This window comes from Bubalus bubalis, chromosome 18, assembly GCF_019923935.1.
Source record: "Bubalus bubalis isolate 160015118507 breed Murrah chromosome 18, NDDB_SH_1, whole genome shotgun sequence".
Lineage (NCBI taxonomy): Eukaryota > Metazoa > Chordata > Mammalia > Artiodactyla > Bovidae > Bubalus > Bubalus bubalis.
Genome location: NC_059174.1, coordinates 17,505,236 through 17,523,751, shown reverse-complemented (window position 1 = coordinate 17,523,751; position 18,516 = coordinate 17,505,236). Strand labels below are relative to the sequence as shown.

Here is an 18,516-nt window from a genome sequence, read left to right as displayed (position 1 = left end):
GTGCAGCACTTTCACAGCATCATCTTTTAGGATTTGAAATAGCTCAGCTGGAATTCCATCACCTCTACTAGCTTTGTTCATAGTGATGCCTCCTAAGGCCCACTTGACTTCACACTCCAGGATGTCTGGCTCTAGGTGAGTGCGCACACCATCGTTTTATCTGGGTCATTAAGACTTTTTCTGTACAGAGACTGGAGACTTTGGACTCCCATTTCTCACTTCCAAGATTTCTTTTCTAGGGAGTGTTCTTTGGGAGGTGGGGAGAAAACCCATGGTTTCTCTTGCGTTGGTTCTGACTTGGATGACAAGGACAAAATACTACATCAACACAATGATGCAAGCAGTCTAGCCTTGTTTCCTAATTGCTACTGTCTAAAGGGGGTGGCCCAGGTCTGGAGGGCCAGTGTGGTGTACCAGAGGGTGGCATCTGGCGGCTGAGGATCCAACAGCAGAGGGAGCTCGAGGCGGCCAGGGAGAGGGGCTCTTTAGAGGGCTACACTGATGTTTTGGTTGAACACCTTTTTAGCATCTATCTCTCCTTCGATCATGTGGGGGTGGATGTCCACGTTCATTCCCGCATCCTTGCACAGCTTGAGCAAGGTTCGAATGTTGTTCTTGGATAACCTCAGGTATCTGTGCAAGACAAGGCCAAAGAGGTCAGTTGAGGGTGGAGTCACCGCAGCTCCAAACTTTATTGAAAAGAGCTTAGATTTAAGCAGCGTCAGTGTGGGGACCTCTGTAAGGACTGGCTCTCCAGACATTTCTGGAGCTGACAGAGGTCTCATAAAAGACTTGGTGGGAGTTTTTACTGGCATAACTCTTTAAAATTTGTTTTTAATTGAAGAATAATTGCTTTACAATGTTGTGTTGGTTTCTGCTGTACAACATGGATCAGCCATAAATATATACATACCCACTCCCTCTTGAGCCTCCCTCCCACCCAGCCACCCCATCCCACCCATCTAGGTCATCACAGAGTGCTGAACTGAGCCCCCTGTGTTCTAGAGCAGCTTCCCACTAGCTCTCTAGTTTACATATGGTCATGTGTATGTGCAAATGCTGCTCTCTCAAACTGTCCCAACCTCTCCTTCCCCACTGTGTCCACAAGTTCATTCTCTACATCTGTGTCTCTATTCCTGCCCCTGCAAATAGGTTCATAAGTAACATTTTTTTCTAGAAGAGAAAAACAAATATCGTATATTAACACATATATATGAAATCTAGAAAAATGGCATAACTCTTTTGGAAATAAATTTGGCAACATTTATGCCAAACAAGTTGCCTCTCCACCCAAAAAAGTTCAGTATTTTTGATTCAGTAATTCCACTCTGCTCCTCAGCTTATCCCAAGAAGAGAAGACAATGGAAGAATATCTATATCAATAAAAGTATTTATTTTGGGGTTATTGACAATAAGAAAATAGTAAATCCCATCAGTAGAGGAATGGTCAAGCAAACAATGGAATATTCATTTCAAGAAATCTTCTTAATGTTAAAATATCATTTGCGAGAAGAAGGTGCAATACAGCTGTGATGTCATGCCAAGTGGGGAGGAAAAACCTGAATGCAAATTGTGAGGTGTTTTCTCTTGTCAGTGCCACGTGCGTATAATCTGAGTGAGGCCAAGGGCTGGGGGAAATACAGGACAGTGGAAATAAAGGCTGAGAAAGTTGTAGAAATAGAGGTGAGTATTTTTTAATAGTATTCAAACAATTAAAATTAAAACATCATTTTAAAATATTAGCTAAAGCCCCAGCGTTCTGACTTGTAACTGAAGGATAGGACTGATGCTGTCTCTGCCATGCGGTTTAGAGAGTATCTCTGCCATCATGTCCCTTGTCCCACCATCAACCTTGGCCTTGCTCTCAGCTTTAGCATAAGGAGGGAGGCCCCCGACTCAGGCTGCTTTCAGGCACCTTCTGGTTGGTTACTTTGCTACACATGGTGGGGAAAGAGTAGTATATTGCAGAAACTGGGTTTTCTATCCATTGGAAATGGTCTCCCTTCTCTTTCCTTTTTTTTGACCGTACCCACGGCCCACAGGATCTTAGTTCCCTGACTAGGGATCGAGCCCAGGCCCTCAGCAGTGAAAGCCTGGAATCCTAAGCAGTAGGCCACCAATGAACTTCCCTTCTTTTTCAGGATCTGCCCAGAGATTCCTTGTTCTCACTGTCAGCTCCCACCAGTCCTGCCTTTCCCTGATGGCTCCAGCCACAGTCCACCCCGTCCTTCCCTGACCAGCCCAGCCCCTGGGGGGAGGATCTCACACACAGCTACCTGTGCACCCTCACTAAGATCACAAAGGACAATCTCATCCTTCTTTTGGATGTTTTTCTAATGGCTTGTTTTTTGCCCTCTCCAAATATTCTCTCCCCCTATGCTGTCTGAGTCTCTTTTCTCCCCACCATGGAACCCAGGAAGACTATCTTTGGCCAGAGTCAGTTAAAACCATGCTATCAATCTGAAAGCCATGGCCAAGTCATTCAGCCGTGGAAGTGGCAGGAGCCAGAAACCCCCTCTAGTCAACAAGGCTTGCTGCCCATCTTTTAGCCGGTTAGCCATTCCACCCATCCACCCCCTACCCCCTACCCCAGCCAGTCGGCCAGCAGAGCAGGACTGTGTGGTGGGGCCTGTGGATGCCAGGTGTCTGAAACCTGCAGGTGAGTTTGCTGCTGTGAACTCTACAAAGATGACTACCTTATTATGTTGTCCTATATCCTCTACTGACATTTCTGAACTGTGTCAGATACATCTTTACAGTAAAGAGTAAGATCAGGCTGGGGAGGGATGCTCAGATTGGGGCCAGAAGCCTTGCTGTTTGGTGTTGCTGAAAACCAGTGGGTCTTGTAACTAGGACAAAGAACAGCAAGAAGGGAGACCCCTTAGTAAGAGCATACATGCCAAATGGTTTCAGACTTTGTTTATGGTCACTTTAGAGTCTAAAACCCCAAACATACAGCAGGCAGCCCCTGGGAACGGTGGCTGCTGTCCCAGCAATTCAACACCACAGCGTAAAGGAACTTAGGGGAGTTTCCTGTTAAAACAAGGCCACAAACAACTCATTCTTTCCTTTGTGAGTAACAGTCATGGTTTCTTCTGTCAAACAGAAATTTGGGGAAAGATGTGTACGTGTCCTAAGGCAGGGCATCAAAACGCTAGCACCTAAATGTCGTGTTCGTTAGTGGACCCACCGGCTTCAGCTCTTTGGGACTCAAAGCAGAGCCCGCACATGCTGCAGCCACCCTCCCTTGCTCTGGGCTCAGCCCAGGTGTCTGAACCACAGACCTCCGTGAGCAGAGCCTGGTTTTACAGGGAGCACCCGGCCCCACCCACGCAGGGCTGCTTACCGGCAGCTCAGTACCTCTTCCGGCTTCAGCATCTTCATCATCTCCATCTTGGGCTCCGTGCCCTTCTCCATGAGGCTTTTCAGCTTACGCTCATAAGAGGCATCAGGCATCTTGCTCCCCCACTCTCTCAAGACAGTTGACTTCCGCTGGGCAAAGGCAGGGTCCTGTAATACGGGTTCTACGACGCTTTGTCGACGGTATTGCATCGGGCGCTGAGTGGATTCTTGAGCGACTGCATCCTTGATGTCTAAGTCTGAAATTAGATGTCACCAGGGAGTTAGGTCCTGGTTGGAGTGGTGGTAAGGTGGACAGGAAGGGGATGGGGCCTGAAAGGCTGCATGGGCTTCAAACCTTACCAGATCTAACGTCTTTCCAAGACCTTGGCTGGTTCTCATTCAGCATTTGTTTAATCCCTATTCATCTTATCCTCCTTACTTTCTCCTTGTCTCTCATTCTTCTCTACTGTCTCCCTTTTCCACCATTCATTCATTTCCTTCTCCCAATCTTCTCTCCTTCCCTAGAGAAAATTCACCTAAAGTGAACTTTAGCCTAAAGGGGGTTTAGAAGAAGGTATCAGAGGAGGTCGACTTTGAACTGGGATTTTAAAGGACAAACAGTTTATCATATGATAAAAAGGAAGAAAAGTATTGCAGGCAGGAGGAAGAGCATGGCTGAGTGGGAGGAACAGTGTGCAAAGGCACACATATGTTAAATGAAATAGTGAGGGTCTGCTGCTACCCAAATATGGAGTTTGTACTGAGAGAAATACCGCTGGGACTAGATTTGGCAGCCTTAATTATTTTCTTGTTAAATATACTCTTCTGTATTTTACAGACTTTTGCTTGTACGAGTATTTTCTTCCCATTTCTAACTAGTGAGACTGGTATAGAGAAAAGACTACTGGTAAAAATTTTTTTTTGTACAACCACACCATACAGTATCATTTTGGGCCTAGAATTTCTGGAGTTTTGCAGAAAGACAGTCTTATCAGGAGAAAAATGAAAACATATTCCCCTTAATATTTGTAAAAATTATGTACTCTTCTTGACATGTTGCATGTGACACTCTCCAAAACAGTGTCAATAATGATGAAGGAAGTCATCCTTCATTTTGTTTCTGATTTTAATAAAGTGATTCAACATTCCATCATTTAGAATGATGTATGCCAGAATTTTTAGAATGCTTTGTAATATTCAGCAGGTTTACTCTTAGTCTACATAAGGTTTTTATTAGCAATAATTGATTGTTTGTTTATTGCTTTTCTATAATCTACTGATACGATCACATGGCTTTCCTTTAATTTACTGATAAATCGTGTTATTAGATACCTTGATATCCTAACCATTTGCAAGCTGCTATAATAAATCCTACTTGGTCATGGCTTATTATTCATTTCATAGATGGATATATTTGCCATATTTTCAAACATTAGGTCTATTTGCTAAAATTTTAAAAATAACTTTGCATCCATATTATTGTGAGATTGGCCTGCTTTTTGCCTAATATTTTATTTTTAAAAAAAATTTATTTTTAATTGGAGGATAATTAGTCTACAATACTGTGATGGTTTCCACCACACAGCAACATGAAACAGCCATAGGTGTACATATGCTTTCCCCAACCCAAACTTCCCTCCCACCTCCCTCCTCATCCCACCCTCTAGATTGTCACAGAGCACCAGCTTCAGGTTCCCTGCATCATCCAGCATGGTGGCTTGTCAAATTAATGCAGAAATACCTATATTTTCTTATTTTTAAATTATGAAAGTACAGTAACACATTTACAGGAGACTTGGAAAGTACAGAACCAAGTTACATATGGTTCCACTCTATATTACAATTCTTTTTATAAGTAGATAAATTAAGACTTTTAGTTGAAGTTTCACTATCAAGCTCTCAAAAATTAATAGAGTGAACAGACAGAAAAGTAAATGGATATAGTAGACCTGAAAAGCACTATGAACCAATTCAACACAATTAAGATTTATACAATTTTCACACAACAACAGGATACAAATTCTATTCAAGTTCCCATAGACTATAAATCAGGAGAATATAAACTGAAACATATCCAGGGACATAAAACAAGGTGCAAAAATTTCATGATTTGAATGACTGATTCTGAATCATACAGAATCTGTTCTCTTATCACTGTGGAATTATGTTAGACATCAATATCAAAAGATATTCAAAAATAACCTACATATTTTCAAGTGCAATGTGACATTTACCTTAGCCATTGGAAGCCTCAATAAAGTTAAAAGACTGAAAAAACACAGAGGGTGATTGCAGAGAAGAATTTAAATGAGAAATTAATATCAAAATGATACATTATATTAAAAATACTTAAAAAACTATGTATTTGAAAATGAAATGTGTTGACCTGTATGTAGAATGTAATTTCTAATTAAATTGTTTTTAAAATACTAAAAAAAAAAAACAATAAAAATAAACTGAATCTCCAGCAAAAAAAAGAAAGAAAATGAAATGTGCACTTTTAAATTACAGACCTTTATCTAAAAATCATAACAAGGAAAATGAGAAAATAGAAATGTCTATATTTATGTAGCCTGAAATAGCTGAAGTAACATTGGGATTATTTGATTTTTAATGTTAGGTAGAACTTGGTGTGAAACCATTTGTCCCTGTGCCTTTTTAGTGGGAAGGTGTTTCCCATCTTCCAATTTTTACCTCAGGAATTGCTCTAGTCAACTTTTCCACTCTTTATTATGTCCATTTGATAGTTTATAGTATGAGAAGAAATTATTCATTTATGTTGGGTTTTAGTTCAGTTCAGTTCAGTTCAGCCACTCAGTCGTGTCTGACTCTTTGTGACCCCATGGACTGCAGCATGCCAGGCCTCCCTGTCCATCACCAACTCCTGGAGTTTACTCAAACTCATGTCCATTGCATCGGTTATGCCATCCAAGCAGCTCATCCTCTGTCGACCCCTTCTCCAGCCTTCAATCTTTCCCAGCATCAGGGTCTTTTCAAATGAGTCAGTTCTTTGCATCAGGTGGTCAAAGTATTGTAGTTTCAGCTTCAGCATCAGCCCTTCCAATGAATATTCCAGACCGATTTCCTTTAGGATGGACTGGTTGGATCTCCTTGATGTCCAAGGGACTCTCAAGAGTCTTCTCCAACACTCTATTATAATTCACTTAACGTATTTCTTACCTTTGCTTATGCACCCTTTCTCATATAAAATCTTGTATATTTTTGACTCTTCTTTTGACAAGGCTTATGATATACATACTATTTGTCACTTGTTTTTTTAAAAAGCTATCTTTGGATTTATGCTTTTAGCTACTTTTAATTTTGTATTTCATTCATCTTATTTGGTATTAAATGGATGAATTCTCTTTTTCATAGTAATTATTTCTTCTATGTCATTAAATTAATAAAAGTATTACTTTTTAATTTGTTTTAATAAAGAACCATTTCAGTTTTCTCTGTAAATTTTCTTCTAGGCATAGATTTTGCCTTTATCTCATAGATTTTGGTATGAAACAGTCTTATTTCCATTAGTTTTTATCTTTGAAATCATGGTATTTTGGAAGTGTGTTTCTTAATTTTTGTTGAGATTATCTTTTAATTTAAATTTTATTTCTAATTATTGACTGTAACTGGCCCTAAAATCTTTACTATTTTGAATGTTAAAGTTTTCTTTTGGTGAATATGCTTTGGCCATATAAAAATGTGTGTTCTTTATTCAAATATAAAGTTGTGGTTTGTTAATTGCATTGTCAAATTCTTCTAGGCACTTCCTGAAATTATCTATTTAATCTGTCTTGAAAGAGGTATATTGCAATCTCCTACTTAACTATTTTTGTCAGACTTACTTTGCATTTCTAAATGTTTATTTAACTACTATTTTTTGGTGTGTGTAGGTTTATGGTTTACTCTCTCTAGCATTTTAAAATCTCTCTCTTTCACCCTGTTGTTTGTTTTAGCATTAAATCTACTTCATCTGTTTGCATATCCTTTTTCGTTCTTTCTAAAAACACGTGATTTTAAGTACATATCAAGATTTTTATTTTTAAACCAACTATTTCCTAATTTGATGTCTCTGTTCTCTTCTAGAGCATTTTCTTTAGATAAATGAATAAATGGCTGAGAAACTCCCTAAATATTTCTGACTTTACAAATATCTTTCATTCACCCTAACAGTAACTTATATATGGACAAAGAATAGGATTGTGAGACTAATAATCAGTAGTCTATAAATGTCATTTCTAGATTGATGCTAATCTGACATTTTCTTTGTAAGTAAGTTGTTCTTCCTGTAAACTTGCAAGAATTCATGAATAAAATGCAGAAATTTTACCAGAATACATCTGGGAAAGTCTAGACATTCTATAACATAAATGGAGGGACAACGGCCTAGAGAGAGGCTCTGACTTGCCCAAGGTCTCACAACGAGTCCGTGGCTGAACTGGGATCTTTGTGTCCAGTACAGTTCTCTAAACTGACAGCTGGCCCCTGAGAGAGTGATGGGGTCAGGAGGCATCAGCAGTGCGTTTATGCATGGTGGAAATTGGTACCATGTTCCAGGAGAATCGTGAGGTACACACGTCCATTGACACAGATGGAAATCCCTTGGAGAAAGGGCCATGGACTTTCTTGAGACATTTGATCCTTTTCTGGATCAAAGTAGGTCTCATGCAGGGAAGATGAGTACTAAAATGAATGGTAATGAGAATTATACATATTGGCTAACACTTATTGAGTAACTCACGTTTCAGGCAGTTTTCTAAAGGCTTTCTAGGGAGGGGGCACTACAGTCTCACAACCATATTATGCCCATTGATCAAATACGAAAATGGAAGATCAGAGAGATTAAGTCATGTGACCAAGATGCCAGGAAAACGTGAACCCAGGTTATCAATGCCTTTTTCTGGGAGCCTGTCCTGGCTACGCTTTTGGACAAAATGTCCCATATTTCTGAGTCCATGGCTGAACAAATACATTAGGTTTCTGGTGAGCTGTGTTTGGGACTCCAGGGGTTGACTTTATAATCACCCAGAGACAGAGGGGGTAACTGCACCCCAACCCTCTGCATTAGGAATACGTGCTTGCCTGGCATCGATGGAATGCACTGAGCATAGGTGGGCAAGAAGAGAAAGCCAAATGAATTCCATTTTCTCAGCCTAGATGCTCAGATTTTGTCAAGATTTACTTTGCAAGTGTGTTCCCAATGCTTTCCCAGCATATTTTAGTGGCCCTTAGCCACAGTCACCCTTTAAGAATTCAGATCCAACTTTGTAAACTTTTTCCATGTCTTGTGATTGCACTCAATTAGGGCTGTGTTTTGGAAAGGCCAGTGTGAGATTTCTGCTTTCAGCCAAGGTGTGGTAACAGGAACTAGATTTACCTGTCCGTCTCAAGCAATTAAACATTGGGGCCTGATAGGTGAAATGGCATTTTTCAGACATTGGCAATACAGGGCGGTGATCCTTTAGAAAATGAAACAGAAGGGGTGAGTCCCACGAGAGCCCCAGCTGATGGCTGGAAGATGCTTTAGGGTTGCAGCGTGGATAGAGAAAACCTAGACAGGAGTCTAGCCATTTCTCTGAGTTGAGAACAGAGAATAGACAATTCAGCTAGAATCTACAGGGCAGAGTAGCATGGAGAGCTGCAGAAATCTGCACAGGCTTCTCTAAGCTGATAATGGGATGTGCAGAGAGGAAACTACACAGATAGAACTGGTGGACAAGACCGCTAAAACAGCTGGTTCTTGAAAATGACGCCAATTATTTGGGTGCTGAGTGGGGCTGAGGGAGGTTAGTAAGAGATGTTCTGGCTAGAGTATTTCTCCTTGTTTGGGATAGATAGGTACACACTGTTATTTTTTAAATGGAAGACTAACAAGGACCTACTGTACAACACAGGGAACTCTGCTCAATGTTATGTGGTAGCCTGGGTGGGAGGGGAGTTTGGGGAAGAATGCATACATGTATCTGTATGGCTGAATCCCTGTATATGTATTCTGTATCCCCATATATGTATTTGCTGTCCACCTGAAACTATCACAACATTGTTAATCCACTATACTCCAGTATAATGTAAAAAGTTAAAAAAAATTTTTTTTTAAAGAATGCTTTTTCTTGATCCACACTTATCCTTCTTAGACTTTTCCCATAGCCCTTAACTCCCTCTACACCCTTCCTAGAGGCTGCTTTGTCTTGATCTTGACTTCCAAACCAGATCCTGCTCACTCATTTCCAGCCTCCTGACAGCTTTCACAGTACGTTCCCCTTGCTGTGCCCAGACTCAGCCCTGACTCAGTCCTGGTGCCACACGTGGATGCCCGGGGGGTTGCTGGATGCCTATGAACAACGGCCCACTTGTCTGCGTGAGCTCCTGCTGACCCCCAGTGGCCATTGGTTGTATTACATGTGGAGAGGGACGCCTGCTCTCCGACAGGGTGGCTTTGTGGGGTACAGGGCTGGGCAGATAGATGCAGGAGGCACTGCAGAGGACCAAAGGGCTGGCGAGTCAGCCTGCCCTGCTGGCATCCTTGTGCAGTGAGACGGAAAAAATATCAACTTGTGTGAGAGTTTCTCTTAGGGAAGGAACTGCCTTTGTTTAGGAAAATATCTTTTTTCAGACTACATTGAAAAAAATACTTTTTTTCACAGACTACATTGAGTGTGGAATGAGACAGTGGAACAAAATGATCCCTTGAGGTAAGAAGGCAATGGGAATGTGTGGGGCAGGGAAGGCAGAGGATAGAGGAGAAGGGAGAGGAAAGAGAGAAGAAGAGGGAGAGCTGGGCAGAACCAGGACTAGAGTGAGACGAACAAGGAACTCAGGGGGCGAAACTAACGGAGGTGTTTGCTCTCAGGCTCATGTAAGGGCAAGGTGGGCGCCTGAGAGAGACCACCTTCTTAATTTTGTGTCCTGCGTGCCTAGCTTGTCTGACCCTAGTCCTAGTCTTGGAGTTGAGCAAAGCATCTGGAAACCAGCCCTGCAGGAAATGGAGCCATCAGGGAAATCTCCTGATGGCAGGGGACAAAGGACTTTGAAGAACGAGAGGGCATCATAATAGACTTCTAATATGTTTGCTGTGTAAGTCTATGATGTAATTATTTACCTTTGCTGCCCCAAACCTTCAGTAAAGTTTGCTGACATACAATGGCTTCATGTGAGAGGTCTGGGGAGAAGGGATGTGTTCCCTGTCTGGGTTGGCAGAGAGCAGGGAGAAGGAAATAGTCCTGGAAGTGAGATCCACAGATACTCAGCCTCCCAGCAGGACCAGGACAGGGAAAACGACAGGAAACTTGGGGAAGGGGTGGGGCTTCCCATAGGGCATAAGTTGGACTCCTTCCACTTTTTTGAAACTAAACTTTTTATTTTGGAAAACTTTTAGATTTATAGAAGAGAAGAATTGCAAAGACAACTCTTACAGACAGCTCCTATACATCCACCCCACCCCCACCCTCCGCCAATGTTAACATCTTACATAAGCCAGGAATGAGAGATTAACACGGGTGTGTTACAGAGTTTTTTTAAATCTGGATTTCACCAATTTTTTCCACTGAATAACTAGCCTAGGATTCAGTCCTGGATCTCGCGTTGCATTTAGAGCCAATCATATTTAATTTTAACTGGCAAGTAACCACAGTTTGGTTACAATGGCTTTGGTACATTAAATGAAAAAGAAATAAGGAAATTTTTGTTGGGCAGAGTGGAGCGCAACACAGGAGAACTGGCAACCCCTACTCCAAGGCTCTTGCCCCTCTTCCTTTGAGCTAATTGGAAATCCCCTCCAGAATTTTTTTTTTTTTTTAACCATACACCTCCATCCCAAGAGGCCAGGTACAATAAATGCATTTGTTATTCCAACACAGCCCACCTGAGAATGTTAGCAAAATGTTTACAGAGAAGTTCCATATGCTTCCCAGGTGGCTCAGTGGTAAAGAATTTGCCTGCAATGAAGGAGGTGCAGGAGACGCGGGTTTGATCCCTGGGTTGGGAAGATTCCTTGGAGTAGGAAATAGCAACCCACTCCAGTATTCTTGCCTGGAGAATCCCATGGACAGAGGAGCCTGGAGGGCTATAGTCCACGGAGTCACAAAGAGTCGGACACGACTGAGCAACTGAGCCCCCACGCAGCCCCCTGCTAACATCTACTGAGCAGCTGCTCTGCATCTGGCGGAGGGTGGTCCGTGCCTCGCCGTGCTAAAACACCACACTATACTGTGAGGCTGGTTGTGTAACTGTCGCAGTTTGTGGATGTGAAAACTAGACCCCACGGATGGGGTGGCTTGCTTGGGATTATGCAACTCTGAGTTTGTTACCCATCAGTGGGGCTGGGACTCAAACACCGTCAGTCTTAGCAATAAGTATCTGGCATAGCCCAAGCCCACTTCTTCTTGGCTACTAGCATCCCCTGGCAGGTTTCAGGCCAGCAGCTGTGGTACCTTCTGTAGTGCCTTGTCACAGTATCTAAGCTAGTTAGATCATTTGGACATGAGGGTGATTCACCAAAATGACTTCAGGAACCCCGGGGACATGATACTAGCTTCCTGAGAAGAAACGCCCCCACCCCCCGGGTGCCAGCTGAGGCTTGACACCCACTTGTCTCCTGTCCAGGTCACACCCCCTGATGCTGTGATCCCTAGTCATGGTGGTTCCTGCATCCACAGAGGTGGGGTTGACATAGATGGTGCTGCCTTGAGGATGGTGCTGTCTCTGGGCCCCTCTGATAGGAAGGCAATGGCGAGGACAATTCTGGCATCCCCCCACCGAGGTACTTCCCTTACCGGATCTCCTGGGTGTGTCCTTGGGATTGGTGCTCAGGGTCAGGCTGCTGAGGCGTTTTCCCTTTGCTTCCACTCTGTAGAGCCTTCGGTAAAGGGCAGAGGTTTCGTCCTCCTTGGAGTTTTGCCCTGAGGCCTGGGAGGAGATCTGGAGAGATGTTATAGGCTAGGGAATGGGTTCTGGCTCTGCTTCCTTCATCCCCCAGCGAGTGAGTTCAAGGGTTGGCTGAAGGGCAGATGAAGGGGACCCAAGGAGAGGCTGACTCTAGGTGCTGGGTCCCTGGGACAGGAACGCATGCTGGTGTCTGCTCACCAACTTCTTTCTTCTGTCCCCAGAGCTTGTGAGGGACCCTGGAGACCACAGCCATCGCTGGTTGTCCCCCCTTTCCAATGGCACTCCTGAGTGGTTTAGGGGAGGGAGGTGGTGCCCAGGAAGAACGAGCCCTACTGCAAGGGTGCAGGTCTTCCCACTGGGATTGCGCAGTGTGTTGGGTGGGAGCTGGCTGGCTGGAGGGGGTGGGTGATCTATGTGGGTGCTACTGTGAGGCAGGGATGAATTTTAGAGCCCCACACTTAGAAGAAAAAGTAGCCAATTCCGTGCAAAAGCAGAGTGGGCGCCCCCTCCTTCGTGTGGAGGGGCTGGGGTAGGCGGGTGATGTCACCTGCTCAGAGAACGCCACCTGTTGATTCCCTTGGCTCCTGCGGCGGGCTCCCTGATGTTTCAGGGCAGTTTTGGTTTTCTTTTCTTCCTTCGCAGGTTCTGCCGAGGCTATCACCACCTTGGGTTTGCTCTTCTGAAACAACAGGGAGAAAAGCCCTGTGGCCGCCTCAGTGGGCACAGACTGATCCTGCATGCCACAGAGGGGAAGGACCACCCAGCCTGAGCACCTACTCTCGTCCTCCTGTTCCTCTTGTGGCCCCTCTGCCTCCAGACACACCTGGCGTCCTCATCCCACTTCCAGTGCCAGGCGTGGCTGTCCCTCTCCACTTCAGAGTCCATCACTGGCTCCCTATCACCCTCCACAGGAGGGCCCCACCCTCCAGCCTGGGAGGAATTCCTTCCAGCCCTCAAATGGCCTTGCTAGCTGCCACTTCCCTACATGACCTCCAGTCTTCGAGCCCAGCCAGGGTGCTCCCTCCTCTCTTCACCCCACCCCCACCCCATCTTGTCCTCCCAGAGCGGTCATCACAATCCTCCCGCCTTTCTCTTTCCCCGGATGCTCCAGTCTGCCTGGTGGAAGGCCAGGTAAGTGCAACAAATCCATTCGAGGCATGTATGCTTGGCTCTCACAGCTGCCAGGAGAACCCGGTAAAAGAGTAAGTTTCATTAGTAAGTTTCATCATGGCCCAGGAAGGGAGGGGCCCACAAAGGTGCGTCCAGGCCCATCCTTAATGGGTAGACTTGGGGTGCTGGAGCATAGCAGGGAAACTGAACTGACTGGATCTCCTCTTGGGGTATGCTGCAGGTTCTGAGGGTTGTGCAGAGATGACTGAGCCTGGTCTTCAGGGCTGATGGCCTGGCTTGCAATCCTGCTCTATGGCTGTCTGGCCGAGTGACTTTGAGCAAGGGATGGCTCTCTGTGCAGTTTAGTTCCCTTATCTGAGGTTGGGGATGGTAGCAGAAGCTACTTCATAGGGTTATGGTGGGAAATAAGGAATTACTGTGGGGAGGTGCTTAGCGCTCCCTGATTGTTAGCAGCTCTCTGTGAATGGAAGGAGGGTTTTGATAAGCCAGTCTGGGTGTGTGGAAGGAAGCTGTCCAAAGGCCATCTAAGAAGCGGGTACTAGTTACCTTCAGGGTTTTGTGGGGCTTAGTGGGGGAAGGGGTGCAAGCTGGGTCCAGGGCTGATACTCCTAGTTGATTAGAGAGAAACTAAGTCCAGTTACTCCGAGAGTAGCCCACCTCCCTCCTTCCCCTCTCAACCTTCAACCTCTCTTCAACAGCTGCCCGAGTAGCTACAGTCCCCTCTTTTGAAGGAAGCTGAGTGGAACTGATTTGGTACCACAGACCCATCAGGAAACTGTCACAGAAACTGACTTGGTGGCCCCTGTGCCCGTGACCTTAAATCTCAGGGGTCTTCTTTTATGACAGATGTTCACAAGAGGCACAGCCCTCTGGGTAGACTATAACCCAGAGGTTATAGTGCTGAAGAGAGGAGAAGCCTGGACTACCAGGAGAAGGGAGACAGGGCCACAGACAGCCCTCCTTCAGCTGTCTTCACTAAAGGGTCCCCTGACACCTGCCATCCGAGACCTGCCATGGAAGCACCACCCTCTCTCTCAGGAGCTTCTTTCAAAATCCAAATGCTTCTGGAAAGGGTAACGATGCTTGAAGATTCAATTGTATTTTGAAAGTAAATTTGTTCCCTTTCTGGGTCCAAAATTATTTACAAGAAAAGCCACATAGAAGAGACAGCTGTGAAAACATTAGAATATAAACTTAGCAGGAAGAGATAGGATCAAGTATATTCATCAAAGGAGTAAGATTTCTGTAACTGAGTTCTGAGAGGCCCAGCAGTCAAGCCCTAACTCCTCCCCCCTAAAATGAGGGGTAATTGGTAGGGTAGGTAAATCCCAACTCCTTAGAGTAAAACATGTTTGTCAGATGTGTTTACATGTATCTAATGAAACTAGCACTCCAGATCGCTCTGTCTGTCTGTTAGTCGCTCAGTCGTGTCCGACTCTTTGTGATCCCATGGACTGTAGCCTGCCAAGCTCCTCTGTCCATGGGATTCCCCAGGCAAGAATACTGGAGTGGATTGCCATTCCCTTCTCCAGGGGATCTTCCCAACCTAGGGATCAAACCTGAGTCTCCTACATCACGGGCAGATTCTTTACTATCTGAGCCACCCTCAGGAAATGACTGTAATGATAAATAAACACATAACCAGAACAGAAGCTCCCATGAAAGGCAGGGGTGGATGAGCTGAGAGAAGCAGGAAAGGACAGGTGGTGGCAAAGGTGTGTGGGGGGGTGGGTCTGACAGCCCGTGAGCTGGGAACTGGATACGTCTGAGTTTGTGCCCTGGCTTTGACCCTCACTAGCTCTGTGAGCTCCTCTTCATTTCAGCTTCCTTATCCTTCAGCTGGTGGGTAAGATCAGTGTCTACCTTGTAGCCTTGCTGGGAGCAGTTGACCAGACAACTCACTACAATGCCAAGCACAGGGCCTGGCATGCAGCAAATGCTTAGTAAAATATATCACTGTTGTTAGTAATGCCATTTTCACCCATTTTTTATCTGGGGGCCAGGGGAGTCAAGATCAGGTGGCCTCCTCTGCTGAAGAGACCACTTTCCAAGGGTATGGCTTGACCTTCTGTAGATGAGGGGACCAAAGGGGAACTCTTGAGGGAAATTGGGGCAAAACTGGTTGTTCCTGGAGACAGAGAGAAAACTGGTGTTGCAGACTGTTTCGTGTGCCTCCTCCCCCTAAATTCACATGTTGAAATCCTAATTCCTAATGTGATAATGTTGGGGAGGTGGGGCCTTCGGGAGGCGGTGAGGTCATGAGGGTGGAGCCCTCATGAATGGGATTGGGACCTTAGAAGAGAGGCCCTGGAGAGCACTCCTGTCTCCTCCTCTTTACGAGAACATAGCAAGAAGCAGCCATCTATGAACCACAAAGCAGGCCTTCATCAGATATCAAATCTGCTGGCACCTAGATCTGGGACTTCCCAACCTCTCAGTTGGGAAGAAGGAAATTTCTGTTGTTTCTAAGCCACCTGGTTTATGGCATGTGATTGTAGCAGCCCAAATGGATTAAGACAGGCAGTTAAACTAAGTTCTGATGAAGGATAGAAAGGAAGAGGTTCCCAGGTGGCGCTAGTGGTAAGGAACCTGCCTGCCAATGCAGGAGATGGAAGAGACACAGGTTTGATCCCTGGATAAGGAAAATCCCCTGGAGGAGGGAATGGCAACCCACTCCAGTATTCTTGCCTAGAGAATCCCATGGACAGAGGAGCCTGGCAGGCTTAAGGTCAATGGGGTCCCAAAGAGTCGGACTCAACTGGGCGTCTGAGGTTTTTTGTGTTATCAGGAGTCTCGAGGACAGTGGAGGTGGAAGATGTCCTTTGACCCTGGGGCTATCACAAGGCTGGAAGTGCCTGGGGACAATGGGAAGGACACATCAGCAAGACCCTAAAAGCAATTGTCCCTCAGCCCCTCTGAAATGCTGACAGAGACAGCTTTAATGTCTCTCATTAAGTGAAACCTCAGTGAAAGTAGACAGGATTCTTCCTGACAGTAGACCCTCGACCTCCCCTTTCCTAGAACAATTTCTTTAGAAAATTTACACTTGTAAATTCCTTTTCTGCCCCTTTGAGATGTAAATCTTCTCTCAGCCTCTTGCCCAGGTTTACGATCCAGGAATGTTTTTCTCCAGATGCTGGGTCAGGAAGATCCCCTGAAGGAGGGCCTGGTAACCCACCCTGGTATTCTTGCCTGGAAATTTCCACGGATAGAGGAGCCTGGTGGGTTATAGTCCAGGTTCGCAGAGAGTCAGACACACTGAGCACAAGCTGGCAGAGAGCCATCCTTTGAGATGCGAACATCGGGAAAGACAGCATCCCCACCTCCCAGTCTCTGTGGCAGGGTAGGAGCTTAACTACGTGGGGATCCTTAGCAAACAAGGATGGCCTGATCCCGTGGACAATCTCCCCCACGCCCTCCAGCGCTCTTCTATTGGCTTACCCTCGTGCTGCAAACCTGCCCCTCACCCCCGTGCTGCAAACCCACCCCTTGCCCCATTACATCAGGCTTCAGTCGCCTTGAATGAAGCCTTGCTTGCAGGTTTTCGGTGACAGTACACACCTGGAGAGCTTGCTTCTTCTTCCCCTGCCTCCGTTCCAGCCACTCCAACACTCGAGTCAGGTCTGACATGCGCCTCTCCTCGGCCGTCCTCCACACGAGCTTCCTCTCTGTGGGCAGGGAGTTCTTCAGGTCCTCTGACTGCTCTGTCATCGTGGAGCCCTGGCCCTGCCGTGGGTGGGAAGGTGGCCCACTCCCACTTTGTTGAACCCTCTGCCTCCGGTTGCTGGTCCTGGATGACTCAGATGGTATGGTGTTTTCCTCTAGACATGAACATATATGTGAACATAAAGGGCAGTGCTGGGGCAGAGCCGGGGATACTGGCCTCCAGGGGAGGAGGTCCAGAGGCTGATTGTGAGGTCATTGTCAGGCTGTCGGTGGGGGTCAGAGTGGAGCAGCCTTCCCCATGTGGATCCTGTCTCTCAGTTGCAGCCATGGGTTGTGGGAAACTCACTGAGAAGGACAATGCAGATAGTGGAGTGCAGTTTATTACACCAGCGGGCCCAAGGCAGAGTCTCCTCTTAGCCAAGGACCCCGGCCAGTTTTTGTGAAAACCTTATATACCCTAAGTGTATAAAGTCCCCTGAAACTAGTCTGAACAAAGGAAAAAGAAAGATACAATCAAAGTTCACCCATGATCCATATGCCTTAAGCCTAGGTAGTTAACAGTGGACAATTATCAATAGGCCAGTGGTCATACCCCAGTAAGTATAATAGAATGTATGATTCTATCTGGTTACACAGATAATTAGGGTATTCTTTTAGGCGATGGAGAACCCTGGGGCTCTTCCTTCTGGGGGCCTGGTTTTCCAGCTGGTATGTCGTTTCCATAGATACTGGACATATAGCTCAAAGTCCACAGTCCGGCCCGAGATGGAGTTCTGCTTTCAAGAGAGAGCCTGTTCTGTTTCCTCCTTCACCTCTTTAGGCACTGTCCATCTCCTGGATTCTGCCACAGCCTCCAGTATGGGCTCTCCACCTCCATTTCCATAGAGATCTTCCTAAAACAATTGTCAACTCACATGTCTCCTCAAAAACCTTCAGTGGCCCCCTGCAGCTTATACAAAAATCTAAAGTTTTTAGTTTGGTAGGCTTTCCACAATGTGCTCTAATTAGAATGAAGATTTGTATAGGCTTAATTACTTTTATATTCATTGACTAGATATCAGATGCCTACTATATGCCAGCATGATGCAGGGGATATAAGGCAAGATAAAAACATCATCAGGACTCCTAAAACATATGGGCTAGTGGGAAAGACAGCAGTTCAATAATTACTCTGTGATCCATAAGGACAAATGAAGAGGATCACTCTGAAGGAAAGAAATATAATTCTAAGAACTAAACAAAAGAACTAGACTTGGATGGGTTAGTGGGTGGATCACACTTGGGGAGTGGCTGAAGTTAAAGGGTAAACTGCTCTTAATGGGTCTCTGGACTAGGAGGTCGAGCATGTGCAAAGGCCGTGTGGCAGGATAGAAGCAGGGAACACTCGCACAATAGCAGAAGGCCAAGGTAGCTACTGTTGTAGCCATGCGTTCTGGGAAACAAACTCACTCAGAAGGACAATGCCAATAGTGGGGTGCAGTTTATCACACCAGC

The 18,516-nt window shown here is 45.4% G+C and overlaps 1 protein-coding gene across 1 annotated transcript; it reads right to left on the bottom strand.

Annotated features, from left to right (window-relative positions):
* Positions 1–280: 280 nt before the first annotated feature.
* On the bottom strand, positions 281–17,292 carry C18H16orf78 (chromosome 18 C16orf78 homolog). Its single transcript, XM_045163268.1, has 5 exons — positions 16,918–17,292; positions 12,791–12,904; positions 12,114–12,246; positions 3,347–3,599; positions 281–633 (listed from the first exon to the last, which is right to left on the bottom strand). Exons 1-5 carry the CDS (start codon positions 17,065–17,067, stop codon positions 486–488), a joined length of 798 nt encoding a protein of 265 aa, XP_045019203.1. The 5' UTR covers positions 17,068–17,292; the 3' UTR covers positions 281–485.
* Between the last annotated feature and the right edge of the window lie 1,224 nt (positions 17,293–18,516).

Excerpts from the sequence above, each read along its gene's own strand:
- C18H16orf78 (XM_045163268.1), bottom strand. The coding sequence starts at position 17,067 with ATGACAGAGCAGTCAGAGGACCTGAAGAACTCCCTGCCCACAGAGAGG. Across the intron at positions 12,905-16,917 it reads AGAAGAAGCAAGCTCTCCAG|AAGAGCAAACCCAAGGTGGT; the intron begins GTGTGTACTGTC and ends CTGTTGTTTCAG. Across the intron at positions 12,247-12,790 it reads GGAGCCAAGGGAATCAACAG|GCCTCAGGGCAAAACTCCAA; the intron begins GTGGCGTTCTCT and ends ATCTCCTCCCAG.